Here is a 17,894-nt window from a genome sequence, read left to right as displayed (position 1 = left end):
TAATTTAAAATCACACTGCTGATCTGTGCTTATGCAGATTACATATATTTTAAATATATACTGTACATCTTAAATTTCCAACTTTATATAAATATTTCAGCTCAGTTTTTATGCAGATCCCACATAAGAAAAGAGCAAACTCAAGAATTACTCTGGCACATCAACTCTGGATTATAAAGTATTAAATAAAGTCCTGCCTTCTTTTACTTCCATTTAACGTTTCACTCTGTAATAAATTGAAAAAAAATTCAGTCTCACACTACAAAATTTAGAGCAACTATCCACCCTTGTAGGAGTCAAAACAAGTGCGGATATTCCAGCCATCCTGAATGTATGGCACTGTTATGGAAATATGCCTAAACTACAGAAGTGGTAATATCTTACCGGATGATTCTGAGGCCAAGCAGCACTAAGGGTGCTAGCTGTGGACTTCATGCTAGTGTATGGAACTTCTGAAAAGTCAGCTTCTGGTTCAGCCTCATCAGGGCTGGAGGGAAGCTCGACTGTTTCCTCGTCAGGCTGCTCTTTAGTCACCCTCAGTTCATTAGGTTCATCTGTGGGCGTCTGTTCGTCCTCATCTTCCTCTTCATCTCTTGGTTCCTTGGCTGACTGTTCTGTGGCTTGTGGCCATTGCAGCAGCATGGGCTGTTCAGCAGGGGGAGCTGTTCCATTGACAAGAGGTGGATCCTCTTCTAAGACTTTCCAAGAAAGTTGGGCTGTGACCTCTCGCTCTTCTGTCTTTAGCTCAGTGAGCTGTTCCTGCATCTGCAGCAAAGCCCACACACAGTGAAAAAGAGGAAGAGGCAGAAAGGGAGACAGAACGTAAAAAAGAGTGAGAACGAGAGAAAAGATATGCAAGCCACAGAAAAAGACAGAAAGTGTGATTACTGACAGTACAAAATTCAAAAGCACAGAAAATATACAAGCGAGATAACAGACCTGGGCAATCTGTGTGTGGGACTCTGTAACGGCTTCCTGTAGAGGGCAAAGTTGAGCGCGAGCGGATCGCACCTTCTCCCCCAGAGTTTGTGATTCCTTCTGAAGACAAAGCAGCTCCTCTCTGGACCTTACCAGCTCATCCTCATAATCTCCTATCCTCTGCTCTTGCTCCGAGTGCTCTGTCTGCAAAGACTGAATCTAAACACACACATAGTGCTTTTTACCACCAGCCAGCTGTGGATTCTCCCAGAAAGAGTCCCTTTTGCACCACTGTCCACCACTGCCCCTTATATTTTAAGAGGAAAAGCATGGCAAGTTTATATGTAATACTGTGCATATCTGTGGCAAGTTGAAGTACGACCACCCCACCATTTATCTTAATTTTAATACCACTGGTCTGATGAATGCCTGGATCTGGTAGGTTGAATGATTGTTAGCTATTCCTCTGAATACCATTTCCAGCTGCTGGATAGATAATGAATGTGCTCCTTCTAATGTGGTACTTAGTTTGTGTTTCACTGATTTCGTTCCTTTGCATTGTCTCAATTTTAATGTGTTCAGTTTTCTACATTTAAAGCTCACACAACACCTATGCTGGCCAAGTAGGGCCGTAGGATCACACACACTTCCTCTTCCCCTTTTAAGCGTGTCCAACTGCCCGATTGCCTCATGCTTCCTCTCCACCAATGCCGATCCCCACTCTGATTGAGGAGAATGAACCTAACCCACACCATCTCCGACACATGGACAGCAGCCGTATGCATTTTGTCACCTACAATTTGACGAGTGCAATGTGGATCAGCACTGTGTACGGAGAGACAGACCCAGACAGCACTCTTTTCCCATCTCTGTGCAGGCACCATCAATCAGCCAGCAGAGGTTGTAATTGCATTGGTTATGAGAGAGTCCCTATCCGGCTTTAATATCCCACTCCCGTCTGAACAACAGGCCAATCGTTGTTCATGTGGCTGCTCAGCTCAGCTGGCAGGCAGAGGTAAGACTCGATACGATGCATTCGAGATCCCAGCTCTGGTGTTCCAGCGTGTGTTTTTACCGCTGTGCCACCTGAGCGGCCAGCAGCAGATTTTTACAGAGAGTTCTAAGATATTTAAAGACTTACAATAATGCATTCTGTATTCTTCCACCACTCGTGCCGGTGCCTCGACCAGACAGTAAAAGTTGCCTTCCCTCTCTCAGACACAGCAAACTGTTTCTGTTGAGTGCTGAGATTTCAACTCAGGTCTTTGCTCTAGTTGGCTAGTTTACTGAGACTGCTGTGCCGCATTGGTGCACTAGTTGTTGCATCTATAGTGGCAATTTACAAGGGCTTCTTTTGGGAAAAAATGACTATTTTGTCAGTCATTAAATAATAAATTTTAATACTAAGCATGCTTGAAGCAAAATAACTTGTAAATGAGAACAGTACTGGTGTGCTCTGTATTGCTCTCTGTTCTTTACACCCACCAGCTGGTTCTCCTGGCTGCACTGCTGGCGTATGAGCTTGAGCTGCTCCTCCAGGGACGATTTTTGCTCATCCAGTCTCTCCAGAGCCTCCTGCACTTCCTGGCGTTCTGCCTGCAGCCTACGCAGTTCCTCACTTTCCTTCTGCACCTCATCCTGCAGGTCCTGGAGATGGAAAGACAGTGAGATATGTAATGTAGACATACAACCCACATTAGTGAATTTAAAACCAATTCATGAGGCTGCAGATGAACAGAGTGAATAACAGAGAAAGTTCTGATCTCAGTTTTTTTAACCCTGTGTGCACTTGAACATTCACCAGCTCTGTTATGTGACATTGTTGAACACACAAATTTGTAGCTAAGCTGTTGATTCGAAGTGTTTTCGCTTTTCAATACAGAAAGAGTTGCTCAGGGCATCAACTTCATAAATTCTAACAATGACACTCTATTACAGGTTTCTCTCCCATTTCATTGCAACTTCATCAACTGCTTTATCCTGGTCAGGGTCACAGTGGGTCTGGGTCCACTGGGAAAAACTGGGTGCAAGTCAGAAATACTCTGGACAGAGCACCAATCCATCACAGGCCATCCCTCCTCCTGCGGTAGAGCCAGTCATGCCAGCTGATCAGTAACATATTAGAGAGGTACTGTTATAGACTGCTGCATCATACAAGTGCTCTTTATTAAAGTGACACATTGAAATTAATTGAACTCATCAGTTCAATCCATTCTACAGTCAGTGTTTATGAAGACTGCATAATTATTTACTTCATTTTACACACTTAATGTGGCTAAATCCAATAAGCAATGGGTATATTCACATATTCTTGCTTTATAGAAAATACATGTTCCTCTAAATTAAGGAAGCCTTGTCCCAGATTGGTCCCTAAAATAGAAGGTAATCTATCAGACCAAGCTAAAACACTGCAGAAGGCAATAAATCAAGAACTCGCTATTTAATTATTAATCTCAGGGTTAGCTGGGTCAGCCTGTCATTACTGGTGTGAGTGCACATTGATTACCTTCAGAATATAAATATAACACTGACTCTCGTTACAGATATAGATAGCATTAAGTATGATTAAATGACCCATTAGTGTGGCAAAAATATGGGCTTTCACCATCTACTAATTAAGTACACTGAAAAAACCAAAGGCCGTTTTTTCAGAATGAATTATGAAATTCATTTATGAATTATGAAGGGAAACATCTAAAGCATCCATACGGTTACACAGTAAAAAAAAATCTCTTTTGACTTCCAAAATGTCTTTAACTAAATAGAAACAAGAATCTGTGATTTGTTCATTCTCTTGAACCTTCATTTACCTGCCGAAAGTACAAAGATTTCAATGTTATTTGATGCCTGCAACACACACAGTTGGGCAGAAGCATGTTTACCAGTGTGTTACATCACCTTTCCTACACACTTTTTTAACTGTTTAAGAACTGAGGATATTAACTGTTGTTTCGCAAGTGTAATTCTTGCTCGATACAAGCCTTCAGCTACTTCACTGTCTGTGGTCACTATCTTCATGATGCACCCCACATTTTCAGTAGAGACAAAAATGGTAAGCCATAACATGTTTGCTTGCAAAGACTGAGCCTTTGGTGGATCCTTCTTTTATGCCCTCACCTGTTACCAATTCACCTGCTTTTATGGAACCTTTCAAAATAATGTAACTTGAATATTTGATAAACTTTTTACTTTAATTTTTTTTGCAATTTTCCCCCCAATTTTCTCCCTAATCTAGTCGTATCCAATCACCCTGATTGCATTATGCTTCCCCTCTACCGATACAACCCTCCACTGCTGACTGAGGACTGCCACAACTGACACACGCTCCTCCGACATGTGTGCAGTACCGACTGCATCTTTTCACCTGCACGAGGCAAGTTCATATGCATATCAGCTTTGTGTATGGAGAGCCACACCCTGATCAACGCATTATTCCTCTACTCTGCGCAGGTGCCATCAATCAGCCAGTAGAGGTCGTAGTTGCATCAGTTATGTGGAGCCCTGGTCCGGCTTCCCACCCTGTGTGAACAACAGCCAATCGTTCATGTAGTCATGTAGGCGCCCAGCCTGCCGGATGGCAGAACTGAGATTCAAAACAATGTGTTTGAAATCTCAGCTCTGGTGTGTTGGCATGTTTTTACCACTGCACCACCTGAGCGTTCACTTTTATTTTGCCCCTTTGAGTTTATTACAGGCAAATTATGTCGTCACGACTAAAGAGATGTTTTTATAGCATTTTACAAAATGTACCAACATTTCAAATGGGGTTTGTAATACAAATGACAAGACCTTAAATGTGTTTCCATCCTTAATGTACAACCCTAAAGTATATCAAAAGTATCAAATTTATGTAAAATAAGGAATGTGATGAGTCATAAAACTTGGCTTTCTTCTTTAATGATATAAATATACAAGACGTTTTCTCCTAACTAAGTAAAAACTGTCACTTCTATTTCCAAAATAAACATAAGCAAAAGGCTATTGCTGATATGCTAAACAGAGCAACACATCATTATAGTTTCGAATACAAACATAAAACAACCTTATTAAGAGAAGATGAAAGAAGCACATAAGAATACTGAGAGAAGACGGGAGCCCAATGAAAATTTGTGAGTACAAAATACACTTTTAACCTAAAATAAATACTGAAAAAGAGTATAAAAAATAGTATCACATTTTATGTACTTTTATTTACACATACTAGAGACCTGTTAACTCCATGTCTATGCTGCCCCAGAATAAACTGGGGGCCCTTTCCAGGATGTATTACCACTTTTTACCCAGCGCTTGAGGGTGGGCTTAGGAGTTATTAAAGGAAAAGAAATTATACACAAACATACACAGACACTGTGACCCTTACCTGCACCTCACTGGTCCTCTGTCTGATGCTCTCTTCTTTCTCTTTGATCTCCAGCTCCACTGAGCTCTTCTCTCTGAAAGACCAGCACAAGCAAGAATATTTCATTACTGTAGCCAAAGACGGCATGGGCAGCCAGCTGGCCACCGTCTGCGCTGCCTCTGCCTCCTGTACCATGTCTGCCTCTACTCTGAGAGAGTCTGCATGTGGGAGAGGAACGACGTGTATGTGTGTGAATTTATAAGGGGCTAAATAAAAAGGTGAAGAACAGAGTGGGACAGAGAGAGAGTGTAAGAGAGAGAGAGAGAGAGAGAGAGAGAGAGATTGGTCACTCTTGCCATGAGATTTTACTGTTTGAAATGAACCAACATTAATGTAACATGAAAGATAACTTTCCAGTGCTTTAATAAAAACGTCTATAAAGCAAAATACCTTAAAGGAACTAGATATAGGAACTTATCTTAATGTAGTCGTGACCAATTGTAACTCCTTTGTTACTGTAACCAATCGTGTGTCTGTGTGTAGGCGCCCAGTTGGCTGTTAGCAGAGCTGACATTCAAACTTGAGAATCTCGGCTCTGATGAGCTAGCATGCACACACAATGCAGTAGGCGCCAATTCATTGCAGGACCTCTGCCCCACCCCTACACCCTGACATAGCCCAACATGACTGTATGTAGATGCCCAACAGGCCAACAGTACTGCTGGGGATTCAGATTCCTGGATCTCAGCAGTAGAGGGCTAGTGTAATTTACTGCTACACCAGAAAAATTATGACACTGCAAAAAATGATATATTGGCAGGTAAAATGTTTAGGTTACGCATGATTCATCCCTTCAAGTTGAGTCTTTGGACTGTGGGAGGAAACCAGAGCTTGCAAACTCCACACAGAAAGGGCCAGGACCACTCCACCTGGGAATCAAACCCAGGACCTTCTAGCTGTGAGGCAACAGTGCTACCCACTGAGCCACCTAAAATTTCTAGGTAATATAAATATTGAATTTTTTAATGATGAAACTACTAGGATAGCGTGGTGAATGATGAACAAATGACATTATTTTAAATGATTACACAAATACTTCCATGTACTGTAAGAGTGGTAAGGGAACATAAAAAGGAAAGTAAATTTACCCCGGTAGCAAATAACTCTGCTTCTTTTAAGTACCATCAGCTTAAATAACCACAATTGTAAATAGTATAACTAAAAAATAGTGTAAAATCATTTCATAAAAGGTCCTGGGTTCGATCCCCAGATGGGGTGGTCAAGGTCCTTTCTGTGTGGAGTTTGCATGTTCTCCCCGTGTCTGCGTGGGTTTTCTCCGGGAACTCCTGTTTCCTCCCACAGTTTAAAAACATGCAGTCCGGTTAATTGGAGACACTAAATTGCCCTATAGGTGAATGGGTGTGTATGTGTGTGTGTGTGTGTGTGTGTGTGTGTGTGTGTGTGTGTGTGTGTGTGTGTGTGTGACCCTGACTGGATAAGCGGTTAAGAAAGTGAGTAAGTAATTTCATAAAAATGGAATGAGACATGTTCAGTAGTGTTTTTCCTTGCTAAAATATTGTAACATCCAATGGGTATAAATAAAAAAGAAAAACCTATTATTAAAAAAAAGTTTCAATGTGAACACACACAGTTAAACTATTTAAACAATAACTCCCAGAGCACTAAACAAGAGACAACCAGACATAAATATACACACACAATAAATCAGTAAATAAAGGTTTTGTAATGAGTTAAAAAGCAGACAATGACTGATATACACAAAAGTACACAATCAAAAAGCCAGGCTCTTGTTTCGAAGGGCCCACATCAACCCACATACTTTGGCTACTTACCCTTCGCCAGAGGTACCTTGTTTCTGTGGACACTTTAGGCAATCCCAAAAAACATGCATCATCTTATTGGAGAGCATGTCTCCATGCTCGAGAATCAAAAATCCCCTTTTCCCTCCTCCTTTCACACCGTAAACAGTGTAAAACCTTCTTCTGTCTACTACTTCCCTTACAACCTTCCTCTTGTTCTTTTCACTCTCTCAGCTTTAAAGAAAGAAGAAAGTAAACCCGCTCTTCCTGATGCACACTTCCACAGAGAAAGTATTAGCTGTGGCCACTAACATGGCCTGCTCTTCCTCAAAGTGAGCTGATTTGTGCAAATGAGCATCCGTCCCACTGTGTGCCTCTCCCACTGTGAAATACCATTGGATATCAGGTGGAACACAAACCTCAGGAGCCTTATTGCTGAAGCAGGAAAAGCCTTTATCTCACAAGCTGATCTGTGTTTAACACAACAACTAACATCTCACCTCACATTTTCCCTTTCCTACACCCAGCAAAAAACGAAAGGGATAGGCATTCTAACATGAGCTTGCTATTCTAATCTCTAGGGCCTATTCAAAGTAGGACAGCAACGCCCATAAACCCCACCCTAAAAAGGTGGGAAAACAAAGCTGCTTTTTACCTTTACGCAAGGTATCATATAAATCGTCACAAGATGAATTTGTGATAAAAAATCCCCAAAAGACAATTTTAGTTAATAGTTAATTTTCATCTGCTATACACCTGTGTGTGTGTGTGTGTGTGTGTGTGTGTGCGCACTTCTGAAAAGCAGACTATAAATATCTCACACAAAGGGAATACTTTGCATGGTGAAGAAGGAAACAGCTTCCATGGTAACACATACAGTGAATGAATATTTTTTCCATTTGGAAAGAAGAAATTGTAAATAAAAACATGGTAAATCCTTGCCCTGTTTTTTTTTTTTGCATTAATTACACAATGTGCTCAATAATTTGGCAAGCAAAAAACCTAAAGGTAACACCAAAATGTATGACTTGGCCAGAAGAGCCCAAAGTTTTGCAGACAACAGTATTTTGCATTAACATGTTTGCTTGCTAGCTAGATGATTTCACTGAATTTATTTCTTTATTTATTTTATTTACTTATTTTTTTATTTATAAATTTTCTCCCATTTTAGCGTAGTCAATTTGTCTTCCGCTGCTGGTGGATCCCTGATTTCAGTCGAGGTGGGTATGTTGCTGCTCACGCCTCCTCCGACACGCGCGCAGCCCTTAGCGGAACCCTTTTTCACCCGTGCATTCTGCACAGGCGCCTCTCTATCTGCTAATCAGGGTTCTTAACACAGCGTTTGAAGACCCCTTCGCATAGTCCGGTCATCCCGCCCTGCAGGCATTGCCAATTATGCCCGCTAGATGGCACCCAGCTGACCAGTGCTCACCGGTGGCAACACCGAGTTTCAAACCGAAGAGTTCAGAATCTCGGCGCTGGTGTGCTAGCGGAATATCCCGCTGCGCCACCTGGGCGCCCCTGAATTTATAAAAGGTATTAAAAGAGATAAGGTACCTCACAAAGTGTTACTCTCTCATACACACAGCATGGTTACTCTTTCCTGGCAGTATGTAGCTATTCAGAACCATAAATCCTACTAATAATCCTAATAATAAGGGTGTTCCTCAGGGTTCAGTTTTAGGTCTGCTATTACTCAACATATATATGCTGTCACTTGGCCATATAATACACCATCATGGTTTAAATTTTCATTGATACACAGACAACAATCAGATCTATGTCATTGTTAGGCTCAAACTTTGTCACCATCTGCTTTAACTAAATATGTTAATAATATACAGTCATGGATGAGTATAAACTTTTTAAAACTGAATGCTAGCAAAACTGAGTTACTTTTAATTGCCTCAAAGGCACTGATATCTAGTTCATCTGTCCTTAGCATCAATATTGATGGGATCCTGGTAATACAGTCAACAAACGTACACAATGTTTGATTGATTTTTGACCCCACGCTCTACATTGACATTCATTTTTCTACATTTTTCTATCTCTGTAATATTGCTTGTCTTCAGTCCTCACTCTAGCAGGTATGGAAGAACTGCAATGTTAAAGCCCTCAGTAGGTTACAGTATGTACAAAATGCCACTGCTAGGAGTCACCTACTCTAAGAAGACTGACCACACCACTCTCATTTGTCTTCACTGGTTACCTACTGCACTTCATATTCAGAACAAAGTTCTTTTTATTACATATAAAGCTCTGTTTACTGTTATGTTGATGGCATGATTGAACATAAGCAGTGTGACAAAAGATTAATGGTTGGCATTTCAAATTTACAGCCACTTAAACACAATCCCAGCTCTCAGTTTACAAGTTAGCAGGAAATATCAACAATATTAGATGAATTCCTACCTCTGCAGTTCCACGATCTCATTACTGAGAGAGTCCAACTCCTTGATGGCTGAGAAGTCTGCAGCCTGACACGAAACTGCAGAATTCTGCTCAGAACAAGAGAAAAATAAGTGACCAGTTAAAGAGAAGATGAGAAAATGGCAGAATAATTCAAACATACAATTACTATTTCGAATTACACAAGAAACTATGTTCACATGTCAACAAATTTGATTCTGTTGTGCTCAAATGCATTATTTTTCTTTAACAAAAAAGGTATGTTATTATTGCTGTGCTATGACCAAGAACACCAGGAAAATGCTAGGCACAAAAAACCCTCAATGTAAACATAAAACCATGATTGCTACTTTTGTATACTTTTTATTTACAGCATTAACACACAGATCTTATGAGAATTGTTGTTATGTAACATTTGTTTAGCTGGCATTCTATGGGACCCCTGGTACGTCTACAAACGCTATGAACGCTATGTGTGCCTCCTTTCTGACGAGTTACACCCGTTCACGTCCTGCATTCATTCTGGTGCATTTAGCTTCTTCCAACAGGACAATGTGCCACCACACACGTTTAGAGATGGCAAATTATGGTTAGAGTTACACTCATCTGAGTTTGGGGTTTTGCCCAAACACATTTAGGATGCTATGCCACAAGCTGTGGAACACAGAAATCCTACACTTCGGAATAAGACAGAATTGTGTACTGTTCTGCAGGAAGTATGGTATTTGTTGCCTACAGAATATTTCCACAAGCTTGTAGAGTCCACACCCCGTCATATTTCTGCAGTTATGCTCCCATCTGGGACCTACCAAGTATTAGACTGGTGTACCAGCTGTTCTGGCACTTCAGTGTATATTTCATTATTCATTAGTCAATATGGCAAACAGCCTTAGCTGAATCTAGTCCAGTATTCCGTATTCTCCCTTTTATGCACTGTAGGCTTCTTTTCTACATATTCATGCAATCCATGCAATGTGTTATTTGCTATTGACCTATTTAGTAATCTGAGGCCATAACAAAACTATTGTTGCTGCTCGCTGCAAAAAAGGGCAAATCTGTACTGGAAACAAAAACTTGTTTGCAATGCAAAGTAATGCAAACACCCCCCACATTTTAAGTAGAAGCAGTCAAGAAAAAAAAACACATGAACAACATGAAGGTAATAAAACTAGTCAAACAAATGCCAAACTCATCAATATGCCCTAAGCGGCTAAAGCAAAACGATGCTATTTCCTTTATATAAGCAAATTAGTTGACCTACAGTAGAATGAAAACTCATGTATGCGAGACAGATATGGTCCTGGATCTTCCCTGTTTATCTCACCATCAAATGCAAATGAAAATATTTTTTGCATTTCAATACAGACACCAATACCTGATTCTCAAGTATCTGCCTTATTACAGTCAGCCAGACTAGGGGTGATTGTGCATGCGTGCTGCCCACAGGGCCACAATACAAGGCTAACTTCCATTCTAAAATTCCAAATAAAAAATAGGTGTGTGGTGTTTCCATTGTTACCTACCATGCAAGCTAGTTGGTTTTACTGTATGTGCTTACACATTCACTTAATTACATTTGCATTTAAACTGTTTTACAGTGGTCAATGTAATAATGCTTTAAATACAGATACAGTAGTACACTGATCAGCCATAACATTAAAACCACCTCCTTGTTTTTACACTCACTGTCCATTTTATCAGCTTCACCTACCATATAGAGGCACTTTGTAGTTCTACATTTACTGACTGTAGTCCATCTGTACAGAACTCTCCCAGGACCACTACAGAGTAGGTATTATTTAGGTGGTGGATCATTCTTAGCACTGCAGTGACACTGACATGGTGGTGGTGAGTTAGTGTGTGTTGTGCTGGTATGAGTGGATCAGACACATTGAGAATAGTCCACCAACCAAAAATATCCAGCCAAAACCCCCCGTGGGCAGCGTCCTGTGACCACTGATGAAGGTCTACAATATGACCAACTCAAACAACTCAATAGATGAGCGATCGTCTCTGACTTTACATCTACAAGGTGGACCAACTAGGTAGGAGTGTCTAATAGAGTGGACAGTGAGTGGACACGATATTTAAAAACTCCAGCAGCACTGCCGTGTCTGATCCACTCATACCAGCACAACACACACTAACACACAACCACCATGTCAGTGTCACTGCAGTGCTGAGAATGATCCACCACCTAAATAATACCTGCTCTGTGGTGCTCCTGTGGGGGTCCTGACCATTGAAGAACAGGGTGAAAGCAGGTAAAAAAGTATGTAGAGAAATAGATGGACTACAATCAATGATTGTAGAACTACAAAGTGCTTCTATATGGGAAGTGGAGCTGATAAAATGGACAGTGAGTGTAGAAACGTTATGGCTGACCAGTGTATCTGTGATTGTAATTTGATGTTAATCTAAATAATTTGAAGCAATGTGATGTTAATTAAAATCTACCATAGAGATTCTTACCAAGACTGCCACTAATGTTTGAGCTAAGTGACTGCAAGAATGAAAACAGGGGATAAAAAGAGACATGAATAAAGTGTATCTCAATCTCACCTGTCTTGACAGCCTGTCAGAGGGAGGGATCATTTCTGGTGAGAGACTCTGTGGTGGGTCAATTCCTTTGGAGAGCTTCTGATTGATAAGATAAAGTGCCAGTGCAAACTGCTCTCTGGTCAACTTTCCAATGTCTCCAATGTCACAAAGTTCCCTGATGAAAAAACACAGAACACACCAGATGTATAGGAAGAAAAGGAAATTGAAGTCGAGGGACTAAGTTAATCTAAACAGTATCTTGTGTGTCTGTAACATTTGCAATCACCAGACATGACCCTAAACTGTGAGAAAATTGAGGAACACAGTTTAATAATTTAAATGAAAGTCTAGGAGTAACTACAAATGCCTGTAGCATTATAAAAAAGCATAACTAACAAAAAACATGCCCCTGTATTTCTCCAGAACTGACTTTTATTCATGTCATGTAAGAGGCCTATGGCTTAAGGTTAGGTTTTAAAGTGGACATCACAGTCTCCTAACCTCAATATCATTAATCCATTTTGGGGAGATCTCAAAAGTTCAGTTTATGCAAGACAACCCAAGAATTTACCATACCTAGAAGCCAGAGGAAAGAAGAACCTTCTCCACAACTATCACAAAAGACTCTAAGCCATAATTAAAGTTAAAGAGGGCAATACAGTTTTAAAATTATGAGAACTGAATAATTAGATAATAAGTACTCAATAATCGTTTGATTAGTGTGTGAACTGTCTGGCACTCCAGAGTTTAATTTGTGTACTTCCATTAAGGAAACCAAAGAACACTGTTTGGTCCAAACTCAAACCTTATGGGTGTCTTGTCTGATCTAGCAAAGCTAAAGTGAATTTATATTTATGTTTGTATGTGTAGACTCACCATATGCGTGCAAGAGTTGCAGAGGGTAGACCAGACTTAAGAAAGATATCCCTCACTTCTGGTCCAGACACCAACCCATCAATGTCACCGTCTCTCTTAGCGAAGAGCTCGTCATACTTAGCTTTATCGGCAGGAGAGACAACCCACTGCAAACACACACACACACACACACACACACACACACACACACAGAATAATGAGGATGATAAGGAGGATGAAAAAAATTATAATTTTATTGTTTTGTTTGTTTATTAGGATTTTAAAGTAATGTTTTACACTTTTGGTTACATTCATGACAGAAACAGTAGTTACTCATTACACAAGTTTCATCAGTTCACACAAGATTATATCGAAAACAGTCAGTCTTTAGACTGTGGGAAGAAATTGGAGCACCCGAAGTAAACCCACACAGACACGGGAAGAACATGCAAACTCCACACAGAAAGGAAGCTGTTCTTTTAACATAGACAGGCCATGGTTTTCGCATTATAGCTGATTTGCCCGAAATTTGTCTTGCAGGGCCAAATGTGATCTTCATAGAGACTTAACATCTAAAAAAATTATCACATTTTTTAAGGCCGATTTTTGGCAGATCCTTTAAAGTTGCCAAAAATGTTCTGACCAGAGCAAAATTTATTTCTTACTTCAGCACAGTAGGCAGAGAAACTAGAAAGTTGCCGGTTCAAGCCCCACCACTGCCAACCCCAAGTGTATTTAGTCATAATTGTAAGTTACTTTTAATATAAATAAATGAATAAAAACAGCTGCTAGCAAAATTTAGAAAGAAAATCATTTTGTCTTGTTTAAACCTGTTCAATAAAAGCATACTGCACTGTAGCATCAAAGCAATTCTCTGTACAGAAGGTACATAAAATTGGATCTAAGGCTACAAAGCAAAAAAATCATTTAGTGACTCTCCGTACACAATGCTAATCCCTGGGTGAACCCACCCCATGTGTTACAAAAGCCCCTTTTCTGCCAGGGTAGGGGTCCTCAGTTGAGAAGGATAGATAAAACCAGGGTAATTGGATACGACTAGATTGGGAGAGTAAAGGGGAAAAGGCATAAATACAGTAAATAACAAAAAGAGTGATAGGTTTGAAAATTCTGCAAACAGAGCCTCTGTTCATTTTAGCACCATCTGAAGTTAATTTTTTTTTTCTACATTTTTCCCCAAAAACTCACAGAATAACAAATAATGAATGCCTGGCAAAGTAAAGCAACATATCTAGGTAAAAATACAATATACCTATAACAGTTAAATGATTGCTGACCTGTGGCTGTGTGACTTTAGCTGGAAGAGTTTTGGACCCAGAGTTTATAGAACTCCTGTCTTTCAGTGTTGGGGGTGAAGGAAGGAGGGGCATCACTGGAGCTGGAGACATCTTTTTTCGTTTTGATGGTGGAATCAAGGGGGGAGGCAAAACCATGGGCACAGGCTCATTCTCAAGAGCTCTGTACACAAGATACATGGCCTAAAATAAAGTAAAATAAACAGTAAAAATCAAATTATCATTGAATAAAAGAGGTGGTGAAAACAGCTTACTATTCAGATTTACACAGGATTACGGTATTAGGAATGTGCTCAGCTTAAACATCACTGCCACTTACTCTCAACCAGCCTGCTCTGGGATAGGAGAAGTGAAACCAAAAAAGCTTTTTTTTTTTTTTTGTAAAAGGGCAAAAACAGCAGGTTATATTAATTAAAGCAACAATGATTCTAGATGTTTACTGTTTAAAGGAAAGCAACAATTCCATTTGTCCTGATTTCTACTATGATACTGATAAAATACTGCATTTACTATTTGCCAGCTTATGTAGAAAAGAAATGCAAAACATCACATTTGTGAGAGCAGCATGCTTTAGGAACATTTGCATACACTGTCTGATGTGTGCTAATCAGTGAACAAACCACCACCAGCTACTTCAGTGACTCATACCTATCACACACAGATATCAATCAAACCTGTCTGAGTCAGTGTTGGAGTTATAACAGGCCCACCTGCCAAAGAAATTAACAGGGGGACACAACTTACCAAATCATGCTTATCTGCCATGCCATTTATGGCTGGCAGAGAGGGCATGAAAGCGCAGTTGACTGACCTACCTAATCTGGACATCAACTGTGCCTCATTAGGTGTTAATTTGCCCCAGGTGAAGGGAGGTGTATTTAATCATATTTTTTTCCTCACAGTGTTACAGGCCCCTCTGTTGGCACCTGTTCTTTCTCTTTGAAACCGTGATGTAGGGTCCGATCCAATCAGATCTCTGTTGGCGCAGATGCCGGTACTTTTGCCGCGGCACTTTAGGCTTCATCCTGAAGCTGGCCTCCGTTTGGCTCCTGCTGTCCTGCTTTGTTTATTGCCAGTTTATTTGGGTTTCCTCTCCTTACTCTTTTTCCGAAAATGTAAGCTGGCTGTCAGAGATGTGTGGGTTGAGCCTTAAAGTGACAACCAGTTTTTATTCTTACTCTTTGTCTTTTCAATTTACTTTCTCTTCTGTGGGCTGTGGGTGTTTTGTGTCTTTTATTTGCTACTTTGTTTCTGTTATTTTGGCCACCTTATTTATTTTTCCATTTACCTTTTGTATGTTTTTTTTTTTAGCCACAGTATTGTTCCACCTTGGTAAGGCAGCCTGCATATTGGGTTCATTTTCAATTCTTGCAGCTGTGGGGCTGCACCTGTAACTTCTTTAATATTTCTTGATTATAAATACGTATTATAAGTATAATAATTCTTACATACTTCTTGCATGACAATTTTATAGAGAAATGTCTGAATGTGTATAAGACATCAAACTGCTGATTTTTATAGGAAGAGTGACTTTTAGCAGAGGACTTACCACCGCAAACTCATCTTTGTCCAGCATTCCATCTCTGTCTATATCACTGAGCTCCCAAACCTGCAACACAGGATTCATTTCATTCAAATTAAAATGCAGAAAATAGTTATTACCTGATAGAAAAGTCCACAATCAAATCAAGCCCACAAACTCTAGGTTTGATCACCATAATTTAGTGCTAGTTAACATTGCCATCTTGAGGCTAAAGCCATAAAGGCACAAGGGGAAAAAGGAGGAAAAAAAGTTACCCTTCCCAGTACGTCCACAGGGAGCTTGGAGTTGAGCAGCACTGGTTTGACCTTGTCGCCTGTAAGCATGCCACCCACCGGTGAAAGACTTTCAAAGATGACATCAAATTTCAGCTTCTCGTCTGCCTATACCATTAAAACACAAAAACACAATTATAAGCATAATTATTGTTTGTCCAAAGAAAACACCTGTTTATTCATCTTAACTCCAATTGGGGTTAGTGCTAACCTTGACAATCCATGGGCTGTCAACTGGCACGGCTCCAGGCAAGAGAGGACTGGTAGTATCCTGCTGTCCAGAAAAAAAAAGGAAAAGGAAAATGACAGACGGAATTCCTGTTCGAAAGAGGAAATTTCATTTCTACAGTATCAGCAAGGACATTTGTGTGATTTTTTCCTTTCGTTTATTATTACACTTGTACTGCAATGCATTTAAGAGTTACGCTGAGACTAACAGGTAATTACAGTTTGACTTACAAACTTTGGTGGTGGCACAGCCACGTTAAGGCTTTTGAGGGCAACTTCAAGGCCATTCTGAGCACAAGCCACTAATCGCAGAGCTACAAAAAATTGCTAAAAAGAGAAGGAAAAAGAGGAAGGAACCATTATACATGTTGAAACTGTCTAAAGCACACATTAATATAAAAAAAGTACATACCTGTTGGTTTAGAAAACCTTTACGCTCTGAATCTGCAAAGTCCCAAATCTAGAAAAGCAAACATTTAACTATTAATACAGCTGACAACAAAACAGCAGTTTACAGAGATAACAACTCACACCTGTGAATCTATATCTGGCATCCGAATAGCCTTTTTCAAGTGATTCTGTTTTTAAGAGCTGAACTATAGAATGCACCTGGGTTCTATAAAATTGCCTCGTTGGCTGCTATGTGACCATGCAAAGAAATTAATAGCTGAATTATTTTTTAGAAGATGCTACTATAGATCTTTCACTATACCTAACAGTTGGCAGTAGACCCTGTGGGTGCATATATAAACCTCTTATTTGCTTTTAAGTCTTTCATTTTAAAATATTAAATGATTTTTAATTTTGCTTCTGCAGCGGTCAGATTCCAATTAATCGTTCAAATTTCGATATTTTTTATTCTGCATAGTTACTAAAGCATTTATACTATCTTTTATTTTATACTTATATAATTGAAGTCTGAAATATTTTAAGAACATTTAGGGTAGAGTTGGTTTTACATGTCTGTATGATACAACTTCAATATTAAAACTAAAATACAAAGTATGGCAATAAATGTATAGTGCACATATACTGACAGTACGAACAGTTTTTTTTTTTTTTCATGTGTAGTTTTGTATGAAATGCATTTTAATTTGAAACAAGAACACTCTGCAATGGATGTCATTTGGAGATGTGAAATGTGCACTGTGTGAGATACTCCAGATAGCAGAGCAGCAAGGCAAGCTCCACTGTCTCTCTCCATAGAAAACAAAGGCAAAGCCAGTGCAAAAGCTGTTTTTTTTTTTGTGTGAATCATACATAAGCAGCGTTCATCAGCGTTGAAGTGTTCATCAGCAAAATGTCTATGTGCATTTTTATTAACAATATATAACAACAGTGTTACATAAAAACTGTTTTAAAAATACCTTGCCAAGGACCAGGTCTGAAAGGCCAGATCTTTTTAAGAACAAGGCTGCATCGGCAGCTCCTACCCGCCCACTGCCAGATGGATCCACCTGCACAGGAAGAGGAATCCAAATTAAAGGAACACTGTAAACTATATATATATAAAAATTTTATCGCGATTAATCTCAGAATTTCATATAGTTAATCGCGATTAATCGCATAAAAAAAAATCTGTGTAAATGTTATAGAAAACAAGGTTTTTTTAAGTGAAATGTTACCATTAAAATGGTGAACACATTTTATGCT

At 39.6% G+C, this 17,894-nt stretch overlaps 1 protein-coding gene across 4 annotated transcripts in view; it reads right to left on the bottom strand.

Moving 5' to 3' along the window:
* eps15 (epidermal growth factor receptor pathway substrate 15) overlaps window positions 1-17,894 on the bottom strand; it is a 43,607-nt gene that overhangs the window by 14,108 nt on the left and 11,605 nt on the right. For 3 of the 4 annotated variants that reach the window (XM_062999004.1, XM_062999006.1, XM_062999007.1), the window contains exons 3-16: window positions 17,609-17,698; window positions 16,654-16,701; window positions 16,473-16,568; window positions 16,225-16,287; window positions 15,996-16,121; window positions 15,748-15,807; window positions 14,181-14,381; window positions 12,907-13,052; window positions 12,052-12,205; window positions 9,493-9,578; window positions 5,279-5,351; window positions 2,404-2,565; window positions 940-1,137; window positions 385-765 (exon numbers count right to left, since the gene is read on the bottom strand). In XM_062999004.1, the coding sequence (XP_062855074.1) occupies window positions 385-765; window positions 940-1,137; window positions 2,404-2,565; window positions 5,279-5,351; window positions 9,493-9,578; window positions 12,052-12,205; window positions 12,907-13,052; window positions 14,181-14,381; window positions 15,748-15,807; window positions 15,996-16,121; window positions 16,225-16,287; window positions 16,473-16,568; window positions 16,654-16,701; window positions 17,609-17,698 (1,884 nt within the window). The remainder of the gene's footprint in view (window positions 1-384; window positions 766-939; window positions 1,138-2,403; window positions 2,566-5,278; window positions 5,352-9,492; window positions 9,579-12,051; window positions 12,206-12,906; window positions 13,053-14,180; window positions 14,382-15,747; window positions 15,808-15,995; window positions 16,122-16,224; window positions 16,288-16,472; window positions 16,569-16,653; window positions 16,702-17,608; window positions 17,699-17,894) is intronic. The other variant, XM_062999005.1, reaches the window with a different exon arrangement.

The sequence above is a fragment of the Trichomycterus rosablanca genome, chromosome 7 (genome assembly GCF_030014385.1).
Source record: "Trichomycterus rosablanca isolate fTriRos1 chromosome 7, fTriRos1.hap1, whole genome shotgun sequence".
NCBI classification, from domain to species: Eukaryota; Metazoa; Chordata; class Actinopteri; order Siluriformes; family Trichomycteridae; genus Trichomycterus; species Trichomycterus rosablanca.
Note: the sequence above shows the minus strand (reverse complement) of the source record. Positions and strands in the feature narration are given on the sequence as shown.